General features: G+C 39.1%; 1 protein-coding gene across 1 annotated transcript in view; it reads right to left on the reverse strand.

Moving 5' to 3' along the window:
* Nucleotides 1–739: 739 nt before the first annotated feature.
* Agbl1 (AGBL carboxypeptidase 1) overlaps nucleotides 740–27,797 on the reverse strand; it is a 659,915-nt gene continuing 632,857 nt past the window's right edge. The window contains exon 23 of the mRNA XM_050153973.1: nucleotides 740–950. Within this exon, the coding sequence (XP_050009930.1) occupies nucleotides 740–950 (211 nt within the window). The remainder of the gene's footprint in view (nucleotides 951–27,797) is intronic.

The raw sequence follows: 27,797 nt of genomic DNA on the forward strand, positions 1-27,797 counted from the left end.
CTTAAGCTTTCAAGAACAAGTCACTGCCAGATGTAAAATATGAAGCACATCTGTGTAACTCCATAATGTATGGATTTGCCAGCACATCATCTATATCTATTATGTTTAAGCAGCTTAAGAGGTACAAATGTAAAATCCGTGAAGAGCAGTCAGCATGTTGCTTACTGTAGAGTCCAGTTTCTGGCCTTTCCAACCTCTGTAAAATGTACATTGTTAGAGAACATCAAAGGCGATACTTGCTGTGACATGGTCTCCAATGCTTTTATGTTTGTCACCCAGGACCTGAGGAACTGCCAAGCCTTTCAGGGTCTAAGTAGGATTCATGTCTGTGCTTCAAGCTCAAATGGTATAGTATTGAGAAACTATTCCTATTTGGGATAAATGAATTGTTTAGAACTCTTTCTGAGAACCCAGAAAGGAAGCCCTCTTCTCTGGTTATAGTCTCCTACTGTGTCAGGCCCGGGTCTGGTGGAGAGCTGAAATCAGTCTAAAAAGGATCCATGGCAATCCTGAAACCATCACCCATGTCCAATTATAAGTGAAATTATAGCATGCTGTAAAATCTGTGACATATCCAGATTCTATTCCTAGTAAAGCTAGAACAGCAAAAACAGAAAGGATAGCTACGCCCACACAAACTAGCTTTTCTATTGGCTTAGGTGCTATATATGTGTAATATAAAGAAGCCATGTGATGGCCATTAGTCCAGTGGCTGGAGACACAGAGCTGGTGCTGAACCTTAGGACTGGGGAACAGATCTTCTCCACCCTGTCCCTTCCTCTTTTTCCTCTTCTTCATCCTTGTTAAAGGCACACTCCTGGATCTGCCGGTCCAGCTCAGCGAAGCTGTGCTCTGGGTCTGAGCTGCTATCTGCACTGTAGTCGACTTCTTCCAGGCAGGATGGTTCATCATCAACCTCAGAAGATCTGCTGTTGGTGGTGCTGCTGCTGCTGCACTTGTAGTTCATCTCCTCCAAGCAAAGGGAAGAATGAGGGAGGAGAGGAAGGAAAAGCACATAGGGAAAGGGAAATAGGCACAGGGTGGCGGAGAGTGGAGGAGGAAGGAAAAGATAAGTTAGCCAGAAAAAAAGGAAAGTTACAGTATGGAAGAAGCGGGTAGCCAATCCTCCTTTCTGAGTATTGTTGGAATTTAGTCTTTGAGAATTTCTCACTAACGTCTTCAACTTCTCGCAGACTCCCTACTACACTCTTTCCAACTCTTCATATTCTTTTCTAAATAACCCAATAAGATCAACCTGTGTTGCCTGTCTGTGCATGGATGTGGGGCTCTCCGCTGAACCACGGGAAGCCTAAGAGAGACCACACTCATAAAAATTCCGATTCTTCCTCATCCAGCCACCATCCACTCCAGTAGTTCCTCAACAAGGGTTGGGGCACATGAGTTCCCACCCCATTCACACTGGAATTTTAACTGGCTTCATCTTTACAGGTTATGTGCAGACAGCCCCAGCTGCTGTGAGTTCAAGTCTCATTCCTCTGTTAAGTTTTTCAGTCACACCTCTCCCTCTGTAATTCCTCCCTTGAGAGTAATCAGGATACCATTCAAAGTCTTTAGGATTCCTTTCTTCCTCTTCCAACTAAAACTGCACTTTGCTGTCCGTCTGCACATTTTCATCCAGATGCTGTAGATAGTCTGATATATGTAGAACTTTCAAGACAGGTTAAGCTTCATGTGGTCACATCCAGAAGGATGTCACTGAATGTATGAGATGCCATTCTGTCCCCACCCAAATAGAATCAAAGTACAGAGAACTCCAAGACTTAACAGTACTCCTTCTACCAAATCACACTGTGGGACTCACATAGCTCACCTTCATCATGATGAATGGTTTATTGGAAACAGAAATTAATCCAGACAGAAATTAATAAATGAGCAAGCAAGGAAACAGCATCCTGTTTCCCCTATGCTGATACTTCTGCATGATTAACCCCCTTTTTCTAATTTATCAACAACGGGTGATCACCAGGGGCTGAGCAGCAAGAGACAAGAGGGAGCAGCCGCAATGGACCCAAGACTTTACTGCATACTGTGAACCGGGGGAATTTCCTCCCAAGCAGCTATATATCGCCCTCATTTGCATGAGCTACCTGAAGACTTTCTAATCTCTCCCTACTTAGGACTTAACCAATTAGGATTAGCAGCATGCTGGGTTTCTACTCCGTGATTTATAGAAGGCAAGCACTTCATAAATCAGGCAGCACTGTTCATCCACCTGCCTCTCCATAAACAATGCAAGTGGGTAATCAGTAGCGTGGTTTCACGTTAGCTTAGGAAATGAATCAGGCCAGGTTCTTAATTGTTTACTGACTGATCTGAGCTCCCCAGTGCTCTCCGCAGGCTCTGTTGCCTAAACTGAAGGTCTGGTAAGACGCAAATGGAGAAAAGGGGAAAGAAATACAAGTCTTGTTTGCACAGTCCCCTTGCATTAAGTGGCCATTATATTTTACAGACTGGATTGTCGGTAATAAAGCCATTGAATAAAGGAAAGGAAAAGCTACCTGGCTTTAAGGTAGTTTCTGTTCATCGAGAACCTTGACTGCCTGAAACTCTTCTGCTGTCACCCTAGGTACTGTGGTGGCAGTGCCACAAAGCATCAAGAGCCTGATTTCAAATCCTGGCTACTGGACTTTGGAGAAAACCCTCAAAAAGAGATCACAGGAGTTGAGGTGAATTCTAGTGAAGAAACACAAAGACGCTATCTAACAGCATGCTTTGTGAAATAATGTCAGTCAACAAAATTTAATTCCACTTCTCTAAGGTGGATATGCAGAAGTCACCAAAGCACAGTACAGAAGAAAATTATGCATTTAAATATGCTGCTTCCCGCCCAGGTTACTGCAATGATTATTGCAAACAAATGCATGCCGCTAGTAATCTCTCTAAAATGTGCCCCATTTCTAAATTTAGGACCTTGCTGCAGCTCTCCATTGCTCCTTAATGGAACACAAATATCAGAGGGATAATGGGGGGGCTTTCAAATGGGGTTCAGTTTCTAGGAGTAAACATGGTCAGTTTACTCTATAAAGGCTTTGTCCTCCAAAAAGAGATGGCTCCAGTCAATCACAAACTCAGAGCCTCCTACTACAGTGGAGTTGATAAATTGATCCTGTTGAGATACATACATCAGACTTGATGCCTCTCCAATATTTTACTCATACAATCAACTCCTTATATTTATAATCTTTCATGCTCTCAACATCCAAGAAAATGAGACATTTCTATTAACACATTCATCATAACTGCTGCTAAGAGACCCCTTGGATAACTTTTTCCGTTACTGAAAAATTCCCCTCTAAATGGCAATCTCAGATAGTTACTAAATTTGTTTGGAACCAGAGCTTGCTGCAATTTAATTGAAATTAAAAGATAGCTCATGCCCCACCAAATTCATATCTACTTTACTCTACAGAATATCTAAAATGTGCAAAAGAACACAGCAGAGGCAAAAAGTTGCCGAATGTATGTGAGGGATAGTTTGAAAAGTCCTTATTACAAATAATTCTAAATAGCTATTTTCTTAATTGCTTTTTACAAAACTCTGGCTTCTAAAGTTTTATAGATATTCATGACACAATTAATATAATACTGATTGTTAATGATGTAAAATACAGTTCCCTGTAGAATGCTAGATACAAGATAAACAGTGCAAAGTAGCAGTTATTGAAGGAAAAATACACCTACAAAGCAAATTTACAACCTGAAGACTAAAGCTGATAAAATTAAACGGTGGGGTGAACTTTCTTAAACAAGGAAACTCTTGGTGCCCCCATCACGCAATGTACATACACACTCACATATGTACATACATGCACACACACACTAAAAAAATAAAAAAATATATGCATGACTGATTTGACTAGAGTAACCATTTTACATCTATACATAGTTTATAATGCCATGATATAGACTTCAAAGACAAGCAATAGCAGTTGAACACTCTTCCTTAACAATTAGACAGCTAAACAAGGCCAAAGGAGATGTCTCAAGGGCAAGAAAATAGTATGTTAAAAAGCATGTAAAATGAACCTAAGTGAAAATTGGTTGGACACAGATTACCAATTGGTATCAAAAGAAAATTTATAGCAGTGAATGCTTAAATCCATCATATTGTAATATCTCATTCTCTTAATCCCAGTACTTGGGAGAATGGGGTATGAAGATTGCCATGAGTTCTAAGCAAGTCTGGGTTAGAAAGTGAAAATAAGAAAACCCACATAGCAAACACAACAGAAAGTTTAATGTCAAAAGTATAATGGATGAGTTATGGCAAGCAAAAAAAAAAACATAAAAGATACAGAGATGAAGAGCAAGTAGAAGAAAAAACTAAAATAAGAGCAAGAGTTAATGGAAGACAAGCAAACTGAAGATACAAAAACAATTAAATAAAGATGGCAGTTTGTAAATATATATAATATTGTTGTAATATAAAATTGTTAAAGAAGAAAGTATCAGAAATAAACCAAGATCATCTAAGAGATAAGGAGATATAAAAAACAATAAAAATAGCAAGATCTTTACATATGTGAACTTAGCACCCAAGAAATGATAAGGATCATTCCCTCAAACAATGAAAATTAAAACAACCACGGGTTTCTTATGTAAAATGGATGATTTGACTGTCTCTGGAACTATTCAGAAAACTAGAGCCATAATTCCAAATGTCTTAATAAATAAATGGTAGGCTCAGATATTTTCAATAGAAAAATGTGAAAAATAAAAAAAAAAGCAGTTCTCTATAAATCTGTCTACAAAATAAGAGGGAATATTTTCTACTCATGTTATAAATCTAGTATTACACAGATACCCAAACTAGACATTGTAAACAAAAAGACAGTTGCAAACCTCTATTCCTCATAAATAAAAATATGTTATTCTTAAAATAGCAATATTCTTAAAATAGCAAGAAGGATTCAGTATTACATAGGATAATTATAAATCTGACCATATGAAGTTAAATCTTGAGAGTCAATCCTGATTCCATATTTAAAAATCAATAAATTTAATCCACTATATTAATAGGATAGTGTGTAAGAATTACATGATCATATGCACGTATTCAAGAAACAATTGACAAAGTCCTGTATTCATTAATGATAAAAAAAAACACACTTAAAAATACCAATAGTCCCTTATGTTTACAAAGAGTACCTGTAAAATCAGGTATGACTGAGCACAGTGGTTAAAGTTTGATTCTTTGTCAAATTTATGAAGAAGAAAAAGAGAATTTTATATTGCTATTCAACTGGAAGTCTTAGGCATCAATGTAAGAGAAAATTAAAAGTGTATGCACAGATAAATATAAAAATATTGTCCTTTTGGGATTGTGTAAAAGATAATCAAAGTTCCCAAACTTCCTACAACTATGATGTAAGAAAAATTGAAGACATGTAAATAACTGAATTTCCAAACAGTAACAAACTGTTATCATTCATAATGATTGATTAAAAATGAAGCAGTGAATATTAATCTAATAAAATCTGTACCAGACTCATGCCAGAGTTACATGCCATACAACAGGCTTAAGAGGCAGATCACAGAAAAGAAAGATGTTCACAATAATGAGCAAGCAGAAAAGGCTTTAGGAACTCAACATAGTAAAGACTAAAAAGGAAGACCATTCCAAAGTTTATAAGAAAGGAAAATGAACAAGAAATACCTAAGATGATTTTGAAAACAAGACAAAAGTGGAAATACCCATTCAACCATTGCTTTCTACCAATGTTTTTAGATGAGAAATCATATAAAAGGGTGGCATTGGACTCATTATGTTGACAAGGTGACCAGAACTCCAGATCTTCCTTCCTAGCCCCACCACATCCCTCAGGGTACTGGAATCACAGGTATATAATTACAACCTTGAATTATAGCCATCATCCCTGGTTCATGTGGTATGAGGCAGCAGATTTGGAGTGTTGTGTGTTTTTGGCAGATACTCTACCTACTGAGCTATAACTCCAGATTGATCATTTTATTTCAAGGTACGCATAGTGGCTGTGCTCAAGACAGTACAGAATTGGAAGAGTGGCAGACACCAAGCACAGAAGACAGCAGAGAGCCCAGATGTAGATGCACACAAATAAAGCCATTGATTGCAATTTTACAAAAATGAAAATTAGTGAATAAAAGAATATTGCCTTTTTTGAAGCAACTGTATGTTTCTTAACAAAACATAAAAATGTTCATAAATCTTATATTTTATACAAATTTAATTCAGAATGGAGATTAGGTTCAAATGTAAAATACAAGGCTTTCCAAATATAAATATCTAGGCAAAGGTAAGTGAGACTGGCCTAAACAAAGAATCCCTAGAAATTACACAAAACATGATCTCTAAGAGGAGAAAAACAGAGAAATTAGACTTCATCAAAAACAAAATTTTAGTCTGCAAAAGCTTGTCAGGAAGATGAAATAGCACAATATACTGAGTGTGAGAAAATATCTTCAAAGTACACATTTGATAAGGAAGTTACATTTAGAATTTGCAAGGCACTCTCAAAATGAATTATAAAAATGTATTTATAAAATATGTAGATGACATGAAGAAGATATATGTATGGCATAAGATATTCATCAACAGCAGTCATTAGGGGAAGACTATGATAAAATGAAAATTAAGACTGAAAGCTAAAAATAGCCATAATACAAAATAGCAAAGAGGATATCAGCTAAACTTCTTATATATTGCTGGTCAAAATGTGTAGACATTCTTGAAAATGGTTTGCCAGTTTTCTAAAACACTAGAAGGGCTTTTTTTTTATATAAAGGAAGATGTGCACTATTGTACAGTTAATCAAGTTAAGTAGTTACATTCACACTAGTTATTTTTGAGAATTTTATTGAGCATTGTTGTTATTTTATTTCCCAAAACTACAAATCCTTGTGTGTTCTTTGTAACAGGTTGGGGAGTCTTTCCTCCTTCTCTCCCTCCCTCCCTCTCTCCTTTTCCTTTCTTCCTTCCTTCCTTCCTTCCTTCCTTCCTTCCTTCCTTCCTTCCCTCTTTCTTCTTAAAGAATTCATGTCTCTATCTGCCTTGGTTAGGGTTTTTATTCCTACAACAAACCACCATGACTAAAAAGCAAATTGGGGAGGAAAAGATTTATTTGACTTACATGCCCACACTGTATTCCATCATTAAGGAATCTAGGACAAGAACTCAATAGAACAGTTACCTGGAGGTCAGAACAGATGCAGAGACAATGGATGGGTACTGCTTACTGGCTTGCTCAGTCTACTTTCTTATAGAACACAGGACTACCAGTCCAGGGATAGAATCATCCACAGTGGACTTGACCCTCCAAATAACTAAGTAAGGTACTGAGATCCCCCCCCCCAAAAAAAAACAAACAAACAAACAAAAAAAAACGCACCTGTGAATTTTCAGGTCAGTTTCCTGATATTTAAGGTAAAAAAAAATCACATTATAAGCTTTCTCTTTGTAACTGGCATTTCCTGAAAATACTAAATATCTAGATTTTCAATTATCTTGAGTAAAAAAAAAACCAGGGGATTTGCATATCACCCATGCATATCTCTTCATATTCTTTAAATTTCTCATAACTACCTTATTGTTGTTAATATCTTGTAAATTGTTGTTGCAGTGTGTTTTACAAGGAATAACGACAAAAGACTAAATATGCTTAGTACCTATGCAATATAATGTACCTTTGCACAGATTTTGACTGAATGCAGCAGGGCCAGGGCCAGTTTTATTTACCATAAAGTGGCGTGGTAAGATTTTTTTCGTAAGTCACTGTATATTAAAGTGTTATATAAAGTTTCTAAATCACCAGGGAAGGGCAGACAACAACTGAAACAAAGCCAAACCAAAAACCCTTCTGTAATTCCATGCTTTCTTAGTGCAGGCAATAATTACATCAGTTTCCAACTTTGCCTTCTAAACGCCAAATTCTGCCATAATTAACATGCATCATGAATCTTATTACATTGTGATGCATAATTAATTTTTTCCATACTCTAACAGGAAAGACCTTTTTTTTCTGCCTTTAGATATTATTGTACCTTCTCCCCTATATGTTCTTTTTATCTTTCTTCTCAATCATATCAGCAGACATCTAATTTAACCTATAAAATTCAACACACACAGTGATTAGCAGCCTAATCCACTCACGCCATTCCTAGCTCTCTCTGACCCTATGAATATCGGACTCTACTATAAAATCTGCAGGTCTGTTTTGTTTATTTCTGTGTCCTGTTCTTACTGACACTGGCCTATAGGTAAATGCGGCCAGAGAAAGCTGTTTACAGTTTGGTCCTCTTTCAGCCTCTGCACAAGGTCACTCTTCACCTTGGGATTCTCCATTCTCTTTGCTCTGACGTGTGCTGGTCTCTACTCCTTAGCTGCCTACAACACTGCTGACTATTCTACCCTCAAAAACAACCAACAACCAAAGAATAGCATCCGATGCTGCCAAATGCGCTCCATCCGAGCAGCACTCTGCTGCCTCAAGTGCTAAAATCTGAGATAGCTTCTAAGTATGGGTGTGACAAGCAGAAGCAATCTTTCAGAAGGACCTTTGTGTGAAATAAAGGGAGAACGGGAAAAGAAAATCTTGCTTAATTAATACTTTGCTAGAGAAGAAAATTACCTAGGGATAAAAAGCCTATCCCCCAAATGATGAAAGAAACCATCAGTCATGATGAAGAACCAATCAGTGAAGCTGTCAATTTCTTACAATTAACCTCGACATTTAACGCAATCAAAAGACTGATGGCCACCACCATATGTAATTTAATAGTTGTAAAACAGCATAGCAATCAAATTAAATTTAACATCAAGAATCAAAGCAAAATTAATGTGGTAAAATTTGTAAAAAAAAAATAAAACAACAACAACAACAAAAAACCCAGGTATTTTGGGCAGATAGGCTAGTTTAGCAGGTAGAAGTTCCTGCTGCCAAGTTTGACAAGTTTGACAACCCCTGACAGATCCTTGGGACCAGCAGCAAGGAAAGAACTGACTCAACCACATTGCCTTTTGATATCCACATGTACATTCCTCACACACAAAATAATAAATTTAATAATTCAAAACACAGAATATATAATGTAGGAAAAGAATTGCAACTATTGTTTTGAATGCCAGGATCATGTTTTTTTTTTTAAAGCAAATAAAAGGACATTTTAGAACAATAAAGCTAATTTAGATGTCTACATACAAAAGTGAGTGTGTGTGTGTGTGTGTATGTGTGTGTGTGTGCAGTTTTGATATTTGAGCATTAACTAGTTTAAACATTAATTTAAAAAGAAAAGATTGGGGGCTGGCAGGATGGCCTAGTGGTTAAGAGCACTGACTGCTCTTCCAGAGGACCAGGGTTCAATTCCCAGGACCCACATGGCAGCTCGCAGCTGTTTGTAACTCCAGTTCCAGAGAATCTGACATCATTATACCAATGTACATGAAACAAGGTTAAATAAAGTTTTTTTTAAAAAAAGATTGCATTCATAACACAATCACTATATATAGCAGTTTTAGTCATAAAATTAGACAATATGTAAGCTGACAGAAAGTAACAAATCAAAGTGTGTATAAAAACAGTGAATTTCTAAACAAAAGTTATTCTGAAGTTATTATTTATAGGAAGCCAGACACGAAAGTCTGGTGCAGGGAGTTCTGCTTCATGCACCAATACAGGAGGAATATGGGAGCAAAACCTTCTGGTTTCAGCTAGTGGAGAATCATGGATGTCTTCAATTTCCTTATATAAACTCCAGAACTGATAAAAGGACTGTAAATGAATTGTTTCAATGACATTAACGAATACTAGGAAAGTACCTTAGTTTCAAAACCATGAATGATTAAACTGAATAAAATGTGGATAATAAGAGATGACGGCTGCACACTTTTCTAGTTATCCAGCTTGCTAAGCTACTATGAGAGAAAGCAGCTGTCTTAGACAATGCTCCATTGTCGTGAAGAGATAACATGAACACAGCAACACTCATAAAGGAAAACATTTAACGGTGGCTGGCTTACAGTTTGGAGGGTTACTCCATTATTGTCATGGTGGGAAGCATGGTAGCATGCAGGTAGATATGGTGCTGGAGAAGGAGCTTCTCTAACCATATCTACAGGCAGCAGGAAGAGAGGGATAATGGGCCTGGATTGAGCATTTGAAAGCCCAAAGCACAACCCTAGGGGCATACTTCCCCCAAGAAGGTGACACTTACCCCACAAGGCCAACCTACTTGAACAAAGCCATACCTCCTAATGCCACACTCCCTAAGCACGCAAATACACGAACCATTAGGGGCCATTCCTGTTCAAACCACAACAGTAGTATACAGTTTTGATCAACCGAAAAGATTTTTAAATAGGAATTCTAAGCTACTTTTCAAGGATGCAGGGACTGGATGAAATAGCAAGCATACTTACAAATCTGCAATTTACCACTGAATCAAAGTATGTGACAGGATAAAAAAAGAGGTAAAGTGAGGAGATTTTTGCACCCGAAACAAGTAATTCCGAATGTCTTCATGTGAAGAAGAGTCCAAAATGGAAAATCAGGACCTGGTATTTTGTCTATTCACTGTCAACTTAAAATATAAAGATTTGAAGGTAACTTCTGTCAGAAGTTCAAAGCAGGAAGAAACACTAAGTCTCAAGAAACAAAAATGCAATCTATTCTGGACCCTTAACTTCCTAGGCAAGTCTTATTCTTTTTTTTTTTGTTTGTTTGTTTTTTTTTTTTTTTGTTTTGTTTTTCGAGACAGGGTTTCTCTGTGGCTTTGGAGCCTGTCCTGGCACTAGCTCTGTAGACCAGGCTGGTCTCGAATTCCCAGAGATCCGCCTGCCTCTGCCTCCCGAGTGCTGGGATTAAAGGAGTGCGCCACCATCGCCCGGCGCAAGTCCTTATTCTTGGTATTCAGTTCATACCTTCATATAATCTGTTCACAATTCACTCCGAGTCTAACTGCTGATAAAAGATGAGAAGAATAACATCAAAGAAGGAAGCTGAACGTGGTTAAAAGCTATGGGAGGCACAGTCGTATTTGAAGCAACAAGAACTACGACAGAAATTGCAAGAAAAAAAAATGTCAGTTGACAAGGAAGTCAGAGTTGGAAAATTTACATTAAATGCTACGGAATAAATCAAACGACAAAAAAGGGATAACAGATAAGAAGGGGAAAAAGCAACCAAAGGAAAGATGACCCACTTTAGACCCTGGGCTTTTTAGTAGTCAGACTGTGGCATCTAAGTAGCTTCATTATCCTATAACAGGCTGATTCCATTTTAACTTATTTTCTATATGTGTATGTATAAGATGTAGGCGGCTTCTACTGTAGTAGGTTTCTGTATGACATTTCTCAAAAACCTTCAATGTTGTACAATCACTCTTCTAGTCTGCTGAGGAACGAATGGTGAGTGACAGCTGGTGCAAGATGGAAGGCAAGACTGCCTCTGGTAGGCCTCCCATACTCAAGGGAGATATCATATCCAAGAGTATACAGCCAACATAAACTTCCTTTGATGGGCTAAAAGCAAACAAACAAACAAAGAGGACAGAAAATTGGGTAGATAGGGAAGGGCCAGGGAGGATCCAGGGGAGAAGGTGAATATGTTCAAAACAAATTATCCAAAATTCCCAAAGAACTAATAATAACTGATTTTAAAAGTAAGATCAAAAAAGAAAGATAAAAGAGCAAGTGTGAAGTAAATAAAATTAGAATTTAAATATGTGTTTGGAAAATATTAGATATGATAGTAAAAGTTATCAATGGTAAAACACACAGTTCAAAGACAAATAAAAAATTTAACTACAGAAAGACATAAAATTGCTGATCAAAGGGACGCATCGGCTGTCAGATATACAAGCAGCCCGATTCAGAGCAGAGTGAAGTCCTCTGTATTTATCCATCCGTTCACCCACGCAACTCCGAGCCTTCTTCATGTCAGACAGCACGGCTGGATCTGGAAATGGTACCCATGGGAAGTACATGCCCAGTGACAGCAGAAAAGATATGAGCATGAAAACACAAAGATCTGTCTTCCAAATTGGGGAATGTGCCTTGATTATAATGTAATGCTAAACTTAATTACTTTGTGAAATCAACTTGGTTTATCCAATAAATTTGTCACACAGGCAACACCCCCAAATGTAGAAGCTTGTGTGCTTGTTTTGTTTTTAAGTAGGGAGATGCAGGCAGGCATATGGAAGAGCTTGAGAAAGTCCAGAACATCAGAAGTAATCAAGTTCATATTTCAGAAATTGAAAGATAAAATCAGAAAATTTTTTAATGAATATACTACTGGAGATAAAAAGAGAGAAATGTCGAGACAACATGAAAGGAAATAAAGAGAAGTCGAAAGGGAAGGAAGGGAACGCTGAGAAATGGAAAGAAGGAGAGGACTATTAAAGACAGACTGTAGCCAGCAGTTATCCTCCAGAAAGCGGGCAGAGTAGCAGTATCTATCCAGATTCTACCCCATCCTCTCTTTTCATTTCCTATAAACAAAATCACTCAAATCTACCAAAACACAATACAAACATCTTTGACATTCCTGGATCTTCTCTTGAGAAAAGCAAAGCTTTCAAGTCATCTTGTTTTGAAACCTTTCTGAGAACTCTCCTCTCCTCTCTTCCTGAAAGACTCTCCCTCCCACCCACATGCTCAAGTGTTTCCTTTAACTGATCTCTGAAAGTCACGTGTCTTCGGTCTGATGACTGGCAGTGGTAATAAGTAATTCTAAGCATTCATTTTGTTATTTGGAAGGATGCTAATTTCACTGTTCTTTTGTGCAGAGACAGGGCAGTGAGAAGTACTTAATAGGTACCAGTCTATTCCTACCTCATTAACTCTTTGTTCATTCCTAATAATCCCTCATCCTTACATATAGTCTCACCCTGATGTTAGTCTTGCATACAAGAACCAAAACACAGTCCGGATGCTCAGAGACTTCTAAAGGCAACATTCTACAAGGCTAAAAAGCAGAGAACAGTTTCTAAAACAAAGGCACCGGCATTACAGGGGTGACACTATCTCTCTAGAGGTTTCAACTTTACTCCCTTAGCTCAAAATATGTGCAGTAAGCCAGGGTTACAGTATCTTCAGCAATATTTGGGTGCCAGCTATTATCTGGTATCCTTTCTCTTTCCCCTTTCAAAGATGACGAATTCATCAGGAAAGAATTAAATATAATTGAGAATAAATAAAAGGAAATAATATGATACAAAAATCTAACTGTAGTTCCTTTCGAGAGAGTGTATTTTAATACCTGGAAGTGGAAACCACCTAGAGACATCTCTGAATAGTTTTTTAGTCTTCTCTTTCAAGACACAGTTGTTTTGATGTCTTCTAGGCACACACCCAAAAGTTACTTTGGGTGATCCTAAGGAGTCTTGTGACACATGAGAAACGTATAAATTAAAAACAACACAGAAACTTGGAATCGGCCACTCAACACAGGGTTTGAATTTTAGCTCTAAGCACAATGTCTAGAATAAAAATCGGCCTTCTGTGAGCCTCATTGGATTAACGTATAAAATGGCGCTCTTATTTTACTCCATAAATTGAAAAACCAGAAGCAAATGTCACAGCACAAGAACTCAGTTATCTACTCCTGAAGTTTGAATGTGAAACAACCACCCCCCATTCAGTCATGCCTTTGAACACTTGGCCTCCAGTTGATGGTGCTGTTTGGCAAGGCCATAAAACTTTAGGACAGTGGTTGTCAACCTTCCTATGGCGACCCCCAACCAGGAAATTATTCCGTTACTAATTCGTAACTCTGATTGTGTTACTCTTACAAATAGTAATGTAAATATCTGATAAGCAGGATATCTGATAGGCAACCCCTTTCCAAAGGGTTCGTGATCCACAGGTTGAGAACTACTGCTTTAGGAGGTGGAGTTCCACTATAAGAAGTGGTTCCCTGGAACGGGCTCGGAAATTTAAACAGCCATGCTCCATTCCATGTTTGCCCTTTGATTCCTGAGTGTGGAAGCAATGTGACCAGCCAGCATTCAACACCAAAGCATGTCCTTCCTGCTGCCAAGTCTTCCCTGCAAGAACAGACTATAATTCTCTAGAACTATAAGCCATAATAAACCTCTCTGGGAGGTTGCTTCCATTAGAGCATATTATCAGAGCAAGGCAAAGGTAAGTAAGACGGTTACTGCACTTCCTCCCCTTTCCTCTCTATTACAACTGGAAAAATCAAGCTCAAATCTTGTCCTGGCCAGTACCTCATTTTCCTGCTTAAGCATCACCCTATGGAGGCACCCTATGGATCACAAAGTCTCCAAGCAAAGCCGTTAAAACACTCGATTCCTTTCCATTCTTCCAAGCCAGCCTGTACAGCAATTTGCAACTTTATGATGTGATAAATAGAATTTCTTTGTTTGCATTTTTCATTTACATATTTATTGAGATATGACGATCTTAATTAGTTCTGCTTTTTTTGTTCTGTTTGTTTTTCCTGGATGGGGAAAGGCAGCGTTCTATAGTTCGAAATCATTCTGCATGCTAACAGGGTGAGCAAAACCCAGCCCGTGGCATTCCTTCATGTTGATGCCGCATAAAACGCAGCCTTGCCGATTCCTTTTGCACTCATTTTATCTTCAAATGCCGAGGTAATGCTCAGCACTTGGGTGCCTGCCAGACCTTGAGAGGCAGCCACCTACAGCGAGGCAAGAGGGGAAGACTTTTAAAATTCCACACACTTGTATTTATTCAGCATGCTCTCCCTGGCTGCCTATCACCCATCTCCCCTCTGAGAAGGCTGAACTGCTCCCCACTGCTTCTTGCTAATGAGATGCAACTCTGGCTGCCCCTCAGTCTGTGTAGGACAGCAAAGGACAGTTCTGATGTCCCCCAGGGCCTGAGTTCTGGGGTCAGGGGAGGTTTTGGACAGCTTGCCTGCGCTGTACTATTCTCTCTTCGTCCTCTGCTTTCTTCAGATCAGAGCTCTGTGGATGCCGCCTCTCCTCCAAGAGGCACCAGCAGTTTATTCAACAGCCCCCCACCATGAGCATGTTACCATCATCACCCAGAACAATTAGCATGGTTGCCCGGGCTTTGTGTTTATCAGTTTCTTCACACCATCACCAAGTCTGCCGCAGATTCAACACTTTCCTTGGAAAGGGCATACTGTATTATTTCCTTGGTTTTTTTAAGTTAACTAAACTAATGAGGTACTTCCAGTGCAGCTCCAGGCACTTCCAGGGAAGGATGAGGAGCAGGAATCGCTAGTTACCTTCTATGCTGCTTGCATTCATTCTCATCCCCTTAAAATATAAGCAAACCAGTCAGAGAGCAGACGCCGCTGTTCTTAAACTAGAATGAAGAAAGACCTTAGAGGTTTAGATGTATCGTAATCACATAAGGCCAAGTGCTCCCATAGCCTGTGATTCAATCAATACATACTTATGCGTATAGCTTACCTCTCTGGAGGAAGAACAATGATGAGACTTTTACTAGGGCCAAACAGAAGCCAGGGACTTCTGTCATGTGACTGAAAGGCTCGCAAAAACCTGCCAGTCTCCCATAGAAGGTCACAAAAACAATTGCCATCCTTCTTACTGCACAAATATCCCCAAGAAGGTCTCAGAAAGTGTGATTCAGATCATTCATCAAAATAGAAGAAAGAAGAGAAGAGGGTGAGTTAATGAGAACAGCATGAAGGTACGACAGGAGGACAGAGAGCTGGCTTGCAAGATGATCAACGAGACTTGCTCAACAGGTTGCTTAGCGTGGACTTCTTTTTTTCTCTTCAAAATGGTGGAGTTCAATGGACTGAAGGAAAAGATATTGGAGAACTGTAGATGGCGGTCAATAGCCCAATATGTAGTAACTATATGGGAGAAATATTTTTTAATTTTTCTTTTATTTTTGAGATTATATCATTTCTCCCTTCTTCCTCTCCCAACCCACCTACATACTGCTCCTTAATTTCTTTTAAATTCATGGCCTCTTTTTTGTTGTTATGTTGGATACACACATACACACACACACACACACACATATATGTAATATTCCTAAATATAATCTTCCCAGTTTGAATAATGTTATCTTTATTCATGATTTTAGGGCTGAGCATTTGGTTCGGCTAAGCAGTTGGTGTGCTCTTCCCTGAAAAGACTATCGAGAGAAGATGTTTGGATGTCATGCAATACACTGAAGTTTGAGCCTTGAATATCTAAATGACTTACTTAACTAATACAAATTGGTGAATTCCACTGAGCCAGGTCATATCCATTTGCTTGGTTGTTTGCTTTAAACTTGGGTTAGGATAGATTTAGTGTCCAGGAATGTCTGTGTTCTATACACAATGAGCCAAGAGGTATTAACTACTACGGGGAGATACCCAAAGTCCACGCCCCTGTAGGCGTTTAAAGCACAATCGGGTTGACCTTTGAAAGCCAGTTTGACACTTCAAAAATGAAAAATGATGATGTCATTCTTACAGCTACGGCTTCCATGAGCAAAAGACAACCATTCCCATGCCTGATTTTTACAGTTCTCAAAGTGTGTTTCTTGTGAAACGTTTTAGATTCATTCTATTGAAAACTGTGGGCCCTTGTTAAAATGTTACTTCATCCAGTGATGCATCTGAGACATGTCACTGCTTGATACACTTCTTAGAGCAGTGAAGAGAAGACATGAAACTCCAAGCAGTGGATGTGTCCTGTTGAGCCACAGTCCTGCAAAAATCATTATCCCTATAAAATGTACAGGGGAGCCTGTTCTCGTCTGAGGAGAAATCAGAGCCTGTGGGTAGAAGTATACATTGGCTGAAAACAGGGAGACTTGTGTTTAATCTGAAGTCTATCCTTCTGCCCTAAGTGGCCTCACTGTTCCAGTTCCATATTAGAAGGATTTTCCTTTCACCATGCCTTTAAAACCACGAAGAAATAAACTTGGCCATGGGATATAATCTAAGCAACGTTTGAGGGTGAAGTGTGCAGTACAAAAGATCAGGAGCACTTTAGTAGTGTAAAGAAAACAAATTACAAAAGTTTAAAAAACTAGACTTGGGTTCTAATTCTTGAAAAAGTGAAATGATAATGTGTCCATTTATTCACTGACTCATAATTTTACTGGCAGATCCCCTAAGTGCCACTTCATAGTTATTTAATATATTAATTATTTAGTATTTTACGTAATTATTTAATGTTATTTAGCAATTTATATAGATATTGAATAATCTATTGCTCCCAGCCAATGAATCTAAGCCCTGTCTTGCATTTTTTTTTCTTATAAATTGATCAACTGGGGGCTGGAGAGATGGCTCAGGAGTTAAGAGCATTGCCTGCTCTTCCAAAGGTCCTGAGTTCAATTCCCAGCAACCACATGGTGGCTCACTACCATCTATAATGAGGTCTGGTGCCCTCTTCTGGCCTGCAGGCATACACACAGACAAAACATTGTATACATAATAAATAAATATTAAAAAAAATAAAAATAAAAAAAATAAATTCCTCACCTCGAAAGCAGAAACAGAAGAATCAAGAGTTCAAGGTCATACTTAGCTACTTAGTGAGTTCAAGGCTAATCTGGACTACCATAACTCTACCTCCAAAGAATAAAAAAAAAGTGCTTATTTCTTAACTCCTCTGTAAATTTCTTTTGATGTACCCTTATACCCAAACAGTTATGTGTCACAGTGGTTCTTAATATCCTTGTGAATAACAGCCCTGGAGATAGAAATACCAATACAAGTGAACCTTTTGTTTCAGAAGAGCCTTACACCAGGGGTGTGTGTTAAGGAAAGAGAGAGCAAACAAATTGAAAAGAAGTGACCGTGATCAATTGAACACTCCATGTGTTCAGACCCAGGAAATTCTGTATTGCACACATGGCTAGCTGCTGCCATCCTCTCTCCTGAGTGCAAGAGTAGGGCTAAGCTTTAGATGGAATTTTGGCTAGCTGAACCTAAAAAGAATAGTTTGAATTTCATCATCAATGCCATTGAGAAAACAAAGGAACAGAATTAATCTAAAGTGCATATTTTATAGGGGCTAGTGAGGTGTTTTTGGGTCTTTTGTTTGGTTTACTTGTATGGAGAAGAACTTCTGCTTCCTGAATATTGAGTTTCGACCAGGCAGTCCCACATAATTTTAAAGGCTAGCCCACAAGTATGTGGCTGCTGATCAGGTCATTTCTGATACAGTCTGAGAGATGCTGAGATGGTGTGGTAGGACACTGATCCTGGGATGGCTCTCGGTGAAACCTGAAACCTCAGGCTGGACCACACAGGTCAGTTATTCTCTCTCCTCTGCCATTCTCAGAAACGTAAATTATTTCTTTTGGCCTATGCAAAAGGGATCCAACTTTCTAAAGACCTGATATTCTCACAGGATGTGCCCCCCTGTCTCCTTCTTGGCATGCAGAGGCAGAAGAAGGAGTGAGAGATTGTAACCCGAACCATCTCTTCTTTGCTGCATTCCTTACATCCTCCCCCAGAGGATTTGGAATAAGTGAAAGACAAATTAAATTGTGTTGGGATTTATAGACATCATTATGAATCTGCCTGTGTGTGGAGATCTCCTTATCCAAGAGATCTCAAGGGGAGATATATTTTCTTTCATTCATTTCTCTATTTGTACTAACTCAATCAGAAAACTTTGGAAGCCCTTCGATATTGAAACGATCTTCACAAACTCCACTGCACCCCAAGAGATATATAGCCTTAATGGAATGATCTATGGCTTTAGAATATCATGGTGGTGTGCGTGGAACAATGCCGAGAAATGAAAAGTGAGGTGAACAGCAATTGTGAAGAGAATGTGAGGGGCTCATTGCCAAGGCGACTATGTCTTTCATTCAGATGGCATTTACATTTTCACAAACACCTCCTCTTCGCTAAACTCAGATTGCGCGCCTGCGTGCATGCGTGTGTGTGTGTGTGTGTGTGTGTGTGTGTGTGTGCATGTGTGTATCAGCAGCCCATAGCTGAACACCAAAATTCATCGTGGGGAGTTGCTTAGGCAAGACTGGGGGAGCAGGTTTGCAAGATATTGAGAAAGATATTGAAAGATTGGTTAGGGGATTAAAAGCAGTTAGGTCTGTGTTTCTTAAAGAAGGCACTTAAATCTTAATAGCTGGGCTGTATGGTTCAAGTGATGGCAAGCATGCTAAGAAAAAGTGACTGCGGAGTGTTCAGCTCTAAACTTATAATTTGGTTATCTCAGGCATTTTGGATAGCTCAGATATTTTGTCACAGTGATGCAGTGCAGGTTAGCACAGATGGGGGGGGGGGAAGTCATGGATGCACAAAACATTACATGTATATAACAATATGTTTGTTTTAATTACTTACTTTTACACAACAGAATGCTGACGTAATCAATTCCATTACTATTAAGTTAGGATCTGTAGTTTACATATTTTGATAAATTAAGTTCCCGTCGAAGTGAATGTGAGTCTGAGCATGCTACAATCCTTGGTTACCTTCCCTGTCCCTGACCTCAATAGGATTTTGCTTCTGAATCTTCTATTTTTCTGACTTGGCATTATATACCTAGTAGGAAGAAAAATGAGCTCCTGCGATCTGATATCTCTTTACTTTCTCCCGTGTGTGTTACACTAGCCTCCCCAACCTAATCCTCCCATTTAAGTTAAGACTGTCTCTCCTCTCCTCAAATAGCCTCTGGGTGCTGTATCTTCTGTAACTTGGCACTCGTAGACTCTGCCTGGGATGCAGTCCTTACCAACACAGCTCACTGAAACCTCCCCTATGCCTTAAGATCAAGCCCAAATGTCAAATCCTCCATGAAAGTACCCATGAGCTTGTGGTCTAGAAATAATTGCTCATTTGATTTTTGGGACATTTGCTCAATTCTGTTTCTCCTCAGAGGCCAGAAATATGTTTTCTGTTAATATGTGTCCAACATAGATTTCATGCCTTGCCTTAAACACATAAATATTGAGAACAAATGACAAATACAAGCAAAACAATACCGCATGTTTAAACTCATGAAAAACACACTCTGCCCACACATTAGGGCAACCGAGTAGCTCTGCTCTTTTCTCCTTGGCGAATACACAGAAATTAGAGGGATGGGAAAGTCCTTCAGAGAATTCATTCCTTCATCTTGAAACTGGTTGAGTAACCAAGCACTAGTCAGGGACATTTTACAAGATCAATTTACTAAGACTCAGATAATCGGCAATTTCACACGAGTCTGTTTCCCTTGCCATGGGCACAAATCTGTGTGCTGTTTTCCTTCAAGGTCTATTTTATTTTATGTTATCGTATACTCCTTCCTGCACAGCTACAACAATGTAGCTCGAAGTGCATCAAGCTGTTCACAGTTGAGATGGAGAGTGGGGTAGATGTTTAAGAATACATATGGAAAAGGATAGATAGAGAGAGATAGAGATAGAGAGGGCGGGAGGGAAGGGAAGGGAAGGGAAGGGAAGGGAAGGGAAGGGAAGGGAGGAAAGAAAAGAAAAGAAAAGAAAAGAAAAGAAAAGAAAAGAAAAGAAAAGAAAAGAAAAGAGAAAAATCAGCAAGCTATTTAAAGAATCTATTTTGTTATCTCAGGAACTGTCTTCCAAATTCTATGTTTCTACTCAGGCTCTCAGGTTTCAGATAAAAGGATTTAGTGTTGCTATTGTTGCAGACTAAAGAATTCTTTACACAGGCATTTTTGTTGTAAGAACAAAATCAAATCTCCTCGCCTTCTCAAACACCAGGGGATTCTGGGGAGTTTACAGAGCAATGAATTTTGATCTCAGCTGTAGGAGGACAAGGAGCCTGACTCTTGTTCTGGAGCAGGGAGCCTGCTACCACATCACCTATGTTGACTCTGGAGCCAACCCTTTGTTTTGGAGATGTCTTGGTCTAGTTCAGTTAGAAGTAACACATTTGCTGCTACTGGTAGGTTGTCTGTTTTATCATGATTTTTTTTTTCTGACAAAGAACTTGCGTGTTCTTCAGGCTAAGAGTTCACCCATGTGAATGCCATAAACACCCCTGCAACAAACAACTGCATTAATGAGATGATAAGAAAGCGGTCACAGGTGAGACAGAGTGGCTCTACTTATGCTAAGTAGGCAGGTAATCAGCAAATGGTGTTTTAAGATGTTTAGAAAGGACAACTACACTGCATAATCTTATGGCCAAGAAATTGAGGTTGTTTTACAGGACATATCTGAGGAAGTTATTCGAACCCTCTGTGATTGTCTTCCTTATCATTCATAAACCAATTTTAGTTTAGCACCCATTCAATTCAAAGGTAGTTTAATTAATGGAAAATTAAATGAAAAAAAAATCAATTTTTCTATAAACATCACTGTTGACCTTCGAGGACAGTTAAAAGGCACAGCTTGAACTGGGCTAGTGTAAAAGAGTATGGACAAAAAGAAAACTTGAAGTGAAATAGGTGATGGTTTTTGTGTATAATAATTAATGGCACACATAAGAGTAACAGAGAGTGAAAAACCTAAATATCACTGGAAGAGGAGGTGTGATCATTTATTACAAACGATAAAATATATTATCTAAAATGCAATAAAATGTAATACTATATGTATGTCTATTATTCTTGTAAAGAAGTAAGCTACTATCACTATGCAAACATATGATAATCCATTATAAGAATCATATCAAAGTACATTGTGTATTAAATTGTTTTATGCATTATATGTAATTACATTGTTATGCATCATAATTTGTTTCAAGAATGTTTCGATGCAAATGAAGATAGCATTGTTAAAGATATGCTTTAGCATTATCCGGTGGCATCTGCTCTATTAGGTAGCTTTGTTCATTTCCTAATTACGAAACAACACAGCAACAGCAACAGCAACTATAAGGCGCACAATAAAATCCATTACTGTATTTCAGAGCTACCAAGAGACATTCGCTAGATCCTTTAAATAAATTACCTCATTTAACTCAATGGCACAGCTTTGGAGTGTGCCTTTAACTTTTGAATTTAACATATAGGTCTTCTGGTTCTTATTTATGGTCAGGTGTGCCTACCCCATAAATCCCCAACCCACTAACATTCATAGAACTCACTGGTTTACTGATTTTTATTCAGTCATTCAAAAGAACATTGATCTCGTCTGCCAGTTTTCTTAGCTTGTTTCTCTATCCACTGATTGAGAAAAGGGGAGAAAAGAAAGAGGGTAAAAAAGGAGCCTATCATCGGCCACTACACGCTGAGGGTTCAAGATGAACAAGACACCAGGATTATGTAGAAGTAGAGAAGTGGGCAGCAAGCTCAGAGGAGGGTAAGAGCTTGGTTGTGCAGGGAATATCCTATCACGGTAATGGGCCCTACATTTTGAGAGCTCAACATGGAGTCGAGAAAGACTCCTCCAAGGGGCAGCAAGTGCAGTTTGACCATAGAAGTGAGGAAAGGGGACCTTGGAATGATGAATACCATATGAACAATCCTTGCACCATCGAAGATGGCAGCCCGCCCAGGGAATAAGCTTTTCTAGGACCCTGGAAACACAAGCTGTGTTAGCCTGGTGAGGAAAAAAAAATAAGAGGGACAGTACCAGAGAGGGAGGGGCAAATGAGCCAATGAAGGAAGCCAGGCTTGATTTTATAGGTCATTTTATTTTGCATTTATGAAGAAGGTGCTGAAGCACACTCTATTTCATTAGCATGAGACATAATTATTTAAATATAACTTGCAAGAAATTAGATGTTCAATTTAAAAACATAATTAATTGGAGCAATGTATTAAATGATAATATTTGGCATCTATTAATGAGGATATAATTATATGTGTTATTTAAAAGCTTAGTGCAATACCAATATTTTCTCATAAAATGAAGTGAAGCGTACTAACTTAAAAAATTCAACAACGTGACTGAATTCATTTCAGGAGCCACATCTCTGTCAATAATCACTTAGATTCCAATTTGGGGAATCTGGTAAAAATTCTATCCATATTATTTCAAGAAAAATCTGGTAACATTTTCATCAAAAATGTATTTTTTTTAAACTGACTAGGGTTGAGGGGAAGAGTCATGTGGGACTCATGTAAATTCTTTGTGTTGGTCTCCACCTTCTCTCAAGGTACCTCTAGGGAAGAGGGTCGCCATTCTGTTACAGAGGATGAAGACTGGGTCTTGTACTGATGGAGTTTTTTGCTAATGAGCCTTCCTGGTGCAGGTAGTACCATCCTTTAGAAAATCTTATAGGATTGTGTGAGTTTATTACTATCAACAGGCAAGTTTTATATGGCAAAAGATGAAGCTTAGGAAGCTATCAGGATTTGGGGGAGATGGCTCATTGAATAAAATGTTCGCTGTGTAAGCCTGAGAACAGCGTTTAGATCTCCAGAACCTATATACATGTCTAGAGAGTATGGCAACCTAGTATGTAATTCCCATGCTAGAGAGTGATGACAGGGGGTCCCAGAGTAAGCTAATCAGCTAGGCCTGCTATAGCAGTGATCTCTGAACTCATGTGAGAGACCATGTGTCTTCCATGATAGGACAGAAAGTTACTGAGCAAGACTCTTAACCTCAATGTCAGTCTCCGGCCTCTGCAGATAAACATATAAATGTGTGTGAGTGTGTGTGTGTGTGTTTAGACATTAAAACACATGTGTACCTACACATGTGCACAGATGAACACATATGTAGAAAGGTAGGTGATTAGTTTTCAAAGTCACCCAGGAAATAATCAGTACTGTTGCATATTACACTGGGGGAGACTGTTAATTGATCACTAAGAAATTTCAATCACTAACGAAGGACGATAGTAAATGCATGCATTGATGTCTTTTTCAGTTTGAGCTGGATACAGCATTTGAAGAGTATAGATCTGTTCTTCATTATCGATTATCTAGAAAATGATATTTGCAGAAACATCCTGGAATATCAAGATCTGCCTTACTTGGACATGAAGTCACCTTCAAGCTCCATGTGTAAAAGGCGTGGCCTCCATCCCATGGCACAACGGGGAGGCTGGGAGATGTTTAATAGGTGGGATCTATTTAAAGAATATTGGTTTATTTGAAGAGAGCCCTTGAAGGTGATTATAAAATCCATGCCCTCCCCTTAACCTGTGAGCCAAAATAGACCTTGTTTCTTTTCAAATTGATTATCTCAAGCATTTTGTGATAGTGATAAAAAGCTGGTCAATACAATTGGATTTTTAGGTCTGGAAAACACAATCTAGTCTCCCCTTAAGACTGCTGTCGTAGAATGCATGAGAGATCTATATCAGAGAGAAGGATCAACTAAACTACCAAGCATAGATAGAGAAGGGCTGGTTGTTATTAATTGCTTACTCTTTGATGTCATACAACTAGATTATTTTATCGAAAGGCAGCCATGGCCAGGGTCGAGTGTGATATAGGAGAAATTGAGAAGAAAACCCAAACATTCATACAGTGTTAGGCAGGAAAGTACACCTCTTTCCTAATGCACTGGCTATGAGGAATAAGTTGGGTCTGTTTCTAAATTACTTCCAAAGTGAAATAACAGAGAACTAAGTGGGTACAAGGAACAAGAAAATGAGAATCATCAAGAGGATGCTGAGTTTCCACTAAAGAAACCAAGAACATTGCAGGAGGTAAGGTTTCTCACAATGTAAGGGATTTTGAAGAAAGGTTTCTTCACGTTTCTTCATGTTTCTTCAGGGTTCAGATCCCATGTGCAATTCCACTCTAATTCAAGAAATGCATTTATGTTTCAAAAAGAAACATGAAAAGAGAAAATGACATATCCCAGGCTCCCAAAGTTTCAGCAGGGAACATAGCTGTTCTGGTGAGAAAGGAATATGATGAGAGTTGCCTGTCTCCATATGGACCATCCTCATCCTTGTCAGTATGAAGTACAGTTCCTCCATGGGACTGATGTTTAATCAGCACCATCCCAGAGCCAGGATCAGGACCAGGTACCAAGTGTGCACAAGAAGAACACACCTCTCCTCCCCAATTTCAGCCCTCCAAGTGGTAGGGATGTCTGTTCAATGGGCTATTACCATACAAATGATGTGGGCTGGGATGAGGTATTAGGAATGGAATATGGAGAGTGGTAAATGGAATCTAATCTGACCTAGAGTGTGTTTGTGTTCCTTAAAATATGTAGACACATAATGCACACATACATACCCTCTTATATATATTCGAATCTTCCTATACATATATCTACAAATACATATAGACATGATCACACATATGAATATATATTTATATTCCTTATCACAAATTAAGATGTGTATATAGACACCCCAAAGGCATGTGAATGCAAATTATGCTTATCAAATATATATATACACATATGTATGTATGTGTGTATGTATATATCTACATGATCACACCCACTTTCAAAAATACACAGATGTATGCATGTGCACACTCACATTTACACATAGATCATAACACATATGTGTAAGTAGACAAACACACCAACAAATACATGACATGAATCCACATATGAAGTTGTGCATCCTCACTCCTCCCTGAACTTATCAAAAGGCCTACTACACATAAAGGCATGTACTTATTCAAATACGTAGATATGTCTTTGTCAATAGGAATACCTACAGGCTCACACATGCATATCACCATATATGCACACTCACTATTGATCACCACCCTCTGCACATACAAGCACAGACATTCACACACACAAGCCTCTTACTTGCACACATACTCATATACCTAAATGCACACACATATGTGCGTAGATCACATACATACTTTAACGATCACACAAGTGTTCACACGCAATGACAGAGACATCCAACTCTCTCAAACTCACTTTACAAGACCCTTCTCACGGCTGCTGCCATTCAGAAAACTTGTCCATTCTGCTGACTGTCATTGGCTCTCCTGGGACTAACAGTTGTTTCTTCATGTCTCCATCCCCACCTCCGTGCTCACAGAATTGACAGTTTGCTTGTTTATCCCTTTGTTCTGGTAATCGCGCTAACACTTTGCAATGACACTTCACATAAATGGCAATTCCAGGTGAAGGGGCCTCAACTTTGACAATGGGTCTGTAAATGAACTAATTTCTTAATTTATCATTGAGGTTATCTTAGAGCCCACTTTCCAGACACACTTACGAAAATTCAGCAGGTACTGGGATTCTATATTTGCTGTGACTTAAAAGAGAGGGAGAGAGAGAGAGATAGTGAGAGAGACAGTAAGAAAGAAAGAGAACAAAACCACTGAATCTTGGAGAAGAGTTCCTGACTGCTATCCCTTCTCTGAAAGTGAAGGGTGCTCTATGACCTATCACTTCACCCAGCTCCCTGGGGACAGATGGAAGACAGCAGGTTGCTCCCCTCATTAGCTGTAGGCTCAATACCGCCTATAACCTCACTGTTTTCCAGATAAAGAGAAGTCTCACTTTGGTGTGAAGTTGCAAGAAAGGCCTCATGGATATCTGGCCTTTTTCCTCAGTGGTAAAGTTGATGTGGTTGTCATCAGAGCCCTGGCACTGAGCCTGTGACCGTCTCTGATAATCCCCCACCAGCACACAGCGGAGTCAAAGAACAGCTTGGTGACTGGCCCTGGCAGGCCTGAGCAATGTTCTTTCCCTGATTGTTCTCAGAACACACTTTTCTGGGACCTTAACCCAAAGAAAGGATGAAATGTGTGATTTGTTGTGGGTGTTGTGTATTAATTAGTTTTCCCGAGTTCCTTGGGTAATTACAATCTGTGACACTTGTACTTAATTTGCTCAGATTAAAAATGGACACTTTGGCACGTCAGTGACATTAGCCAAAAGGGCACGTTGGCTTGAGAGGAGGGAATTTTACCTCAGGAGACCAGAACAAGCAGAAATCAGACCAAGTCCCAGATGACACACTCTCTGGAGTCAGGCTTCTGTAGCAGAACACTTATCGTGTTAAAGTCTTCCCCGAGGAAGGGCCGTACGGGGTGACGAAGTGGCGTCTGTGCTGGTCTACCACGCTCTCTCACTATCAGAGGAACCTCTGCTCCAAGGGGATGTGAACCCCAACACTGTGTTCACCCAGTACGGACAACAGTATGTGATCACTTGGCAACAAGATGGTTTAATTGGAGATGGTTTAATTTGTTACACAGGAAGAAGCTTTTCCCTTGAAGAGATAGGGGTGAGAGTCAGGAGGCTGAGAATGTGGGAAGGAAGCTGCTTCCCCCTAGTAACTGACTTGGAAACACCTTTCCGCTAAACTTGCAAAAGGCCATCTGCCTTCTGGCGCCTTTGCTGCTTGTCTTTCCCTGTGCCTGTGTCTTTTTTATGCGTCTCTGGGACTTTTTGGTTTCTTGTCACAGCGGCTGGTGCTGTCATGAAATGGAAAACAGTGACTGCAATGTCCGTGGCCTCGGGGAGTCTCTTGCCATTTTCTGGTTCAGGGGAAATATAGTCTACCCATTCTAATGTTGCCTATCAAGCAAAGCAGGACAGAAGTAAGGATGCTCATAATAAAAATGGCTCCATTATATAACATAGAAAGGTGCTCTTGACAGTGCTGATGTATTTGTGGGACCGACTGATGAGATGGTTCAGTCAGTAAAGCACTTGCTCTGAACGTGTAAGGACCTGAGTTCAAACCCAGCACCCAGATAAGACAAACAGGTTTCCTAGGACTGAGGAAGCAGAGACACACAAATCCCAGAAGTTTGGAGTCCATCCATCCTAGCTTAATCAGTGAGGTCCAGGTCAGTGAGAGACCAGGTCTCATAAAACAAGGTAGATGGCCCTACATTTTGCTGTGACCTCTGTACATGGACACTAATATGTGCATGCACTTGATGTGCACACATACATACCTGAATACATGCATACCTTCACACAAACATGCCCACACACATACTTGCACACATAAAGTTTTGCCATATTT

The sequence above is a fragment of the Alexandromys fortis genome, unplaced genomic scaffold, assembly GCF_014885135.2.
Source record: "Alexandromys fortis isolate MF-2015 unplaced genomic scaffold, M_Fortis_MF-2015_v1.1 scaffold_86, whole genome shotgun sequence".
Classification (NCBI taxonomy): Eukaryota; Metazoa; Chordata; class Mammalia; order Rodentia; family Cricetidae; genus Alexandromys; species Alexandromys fortis.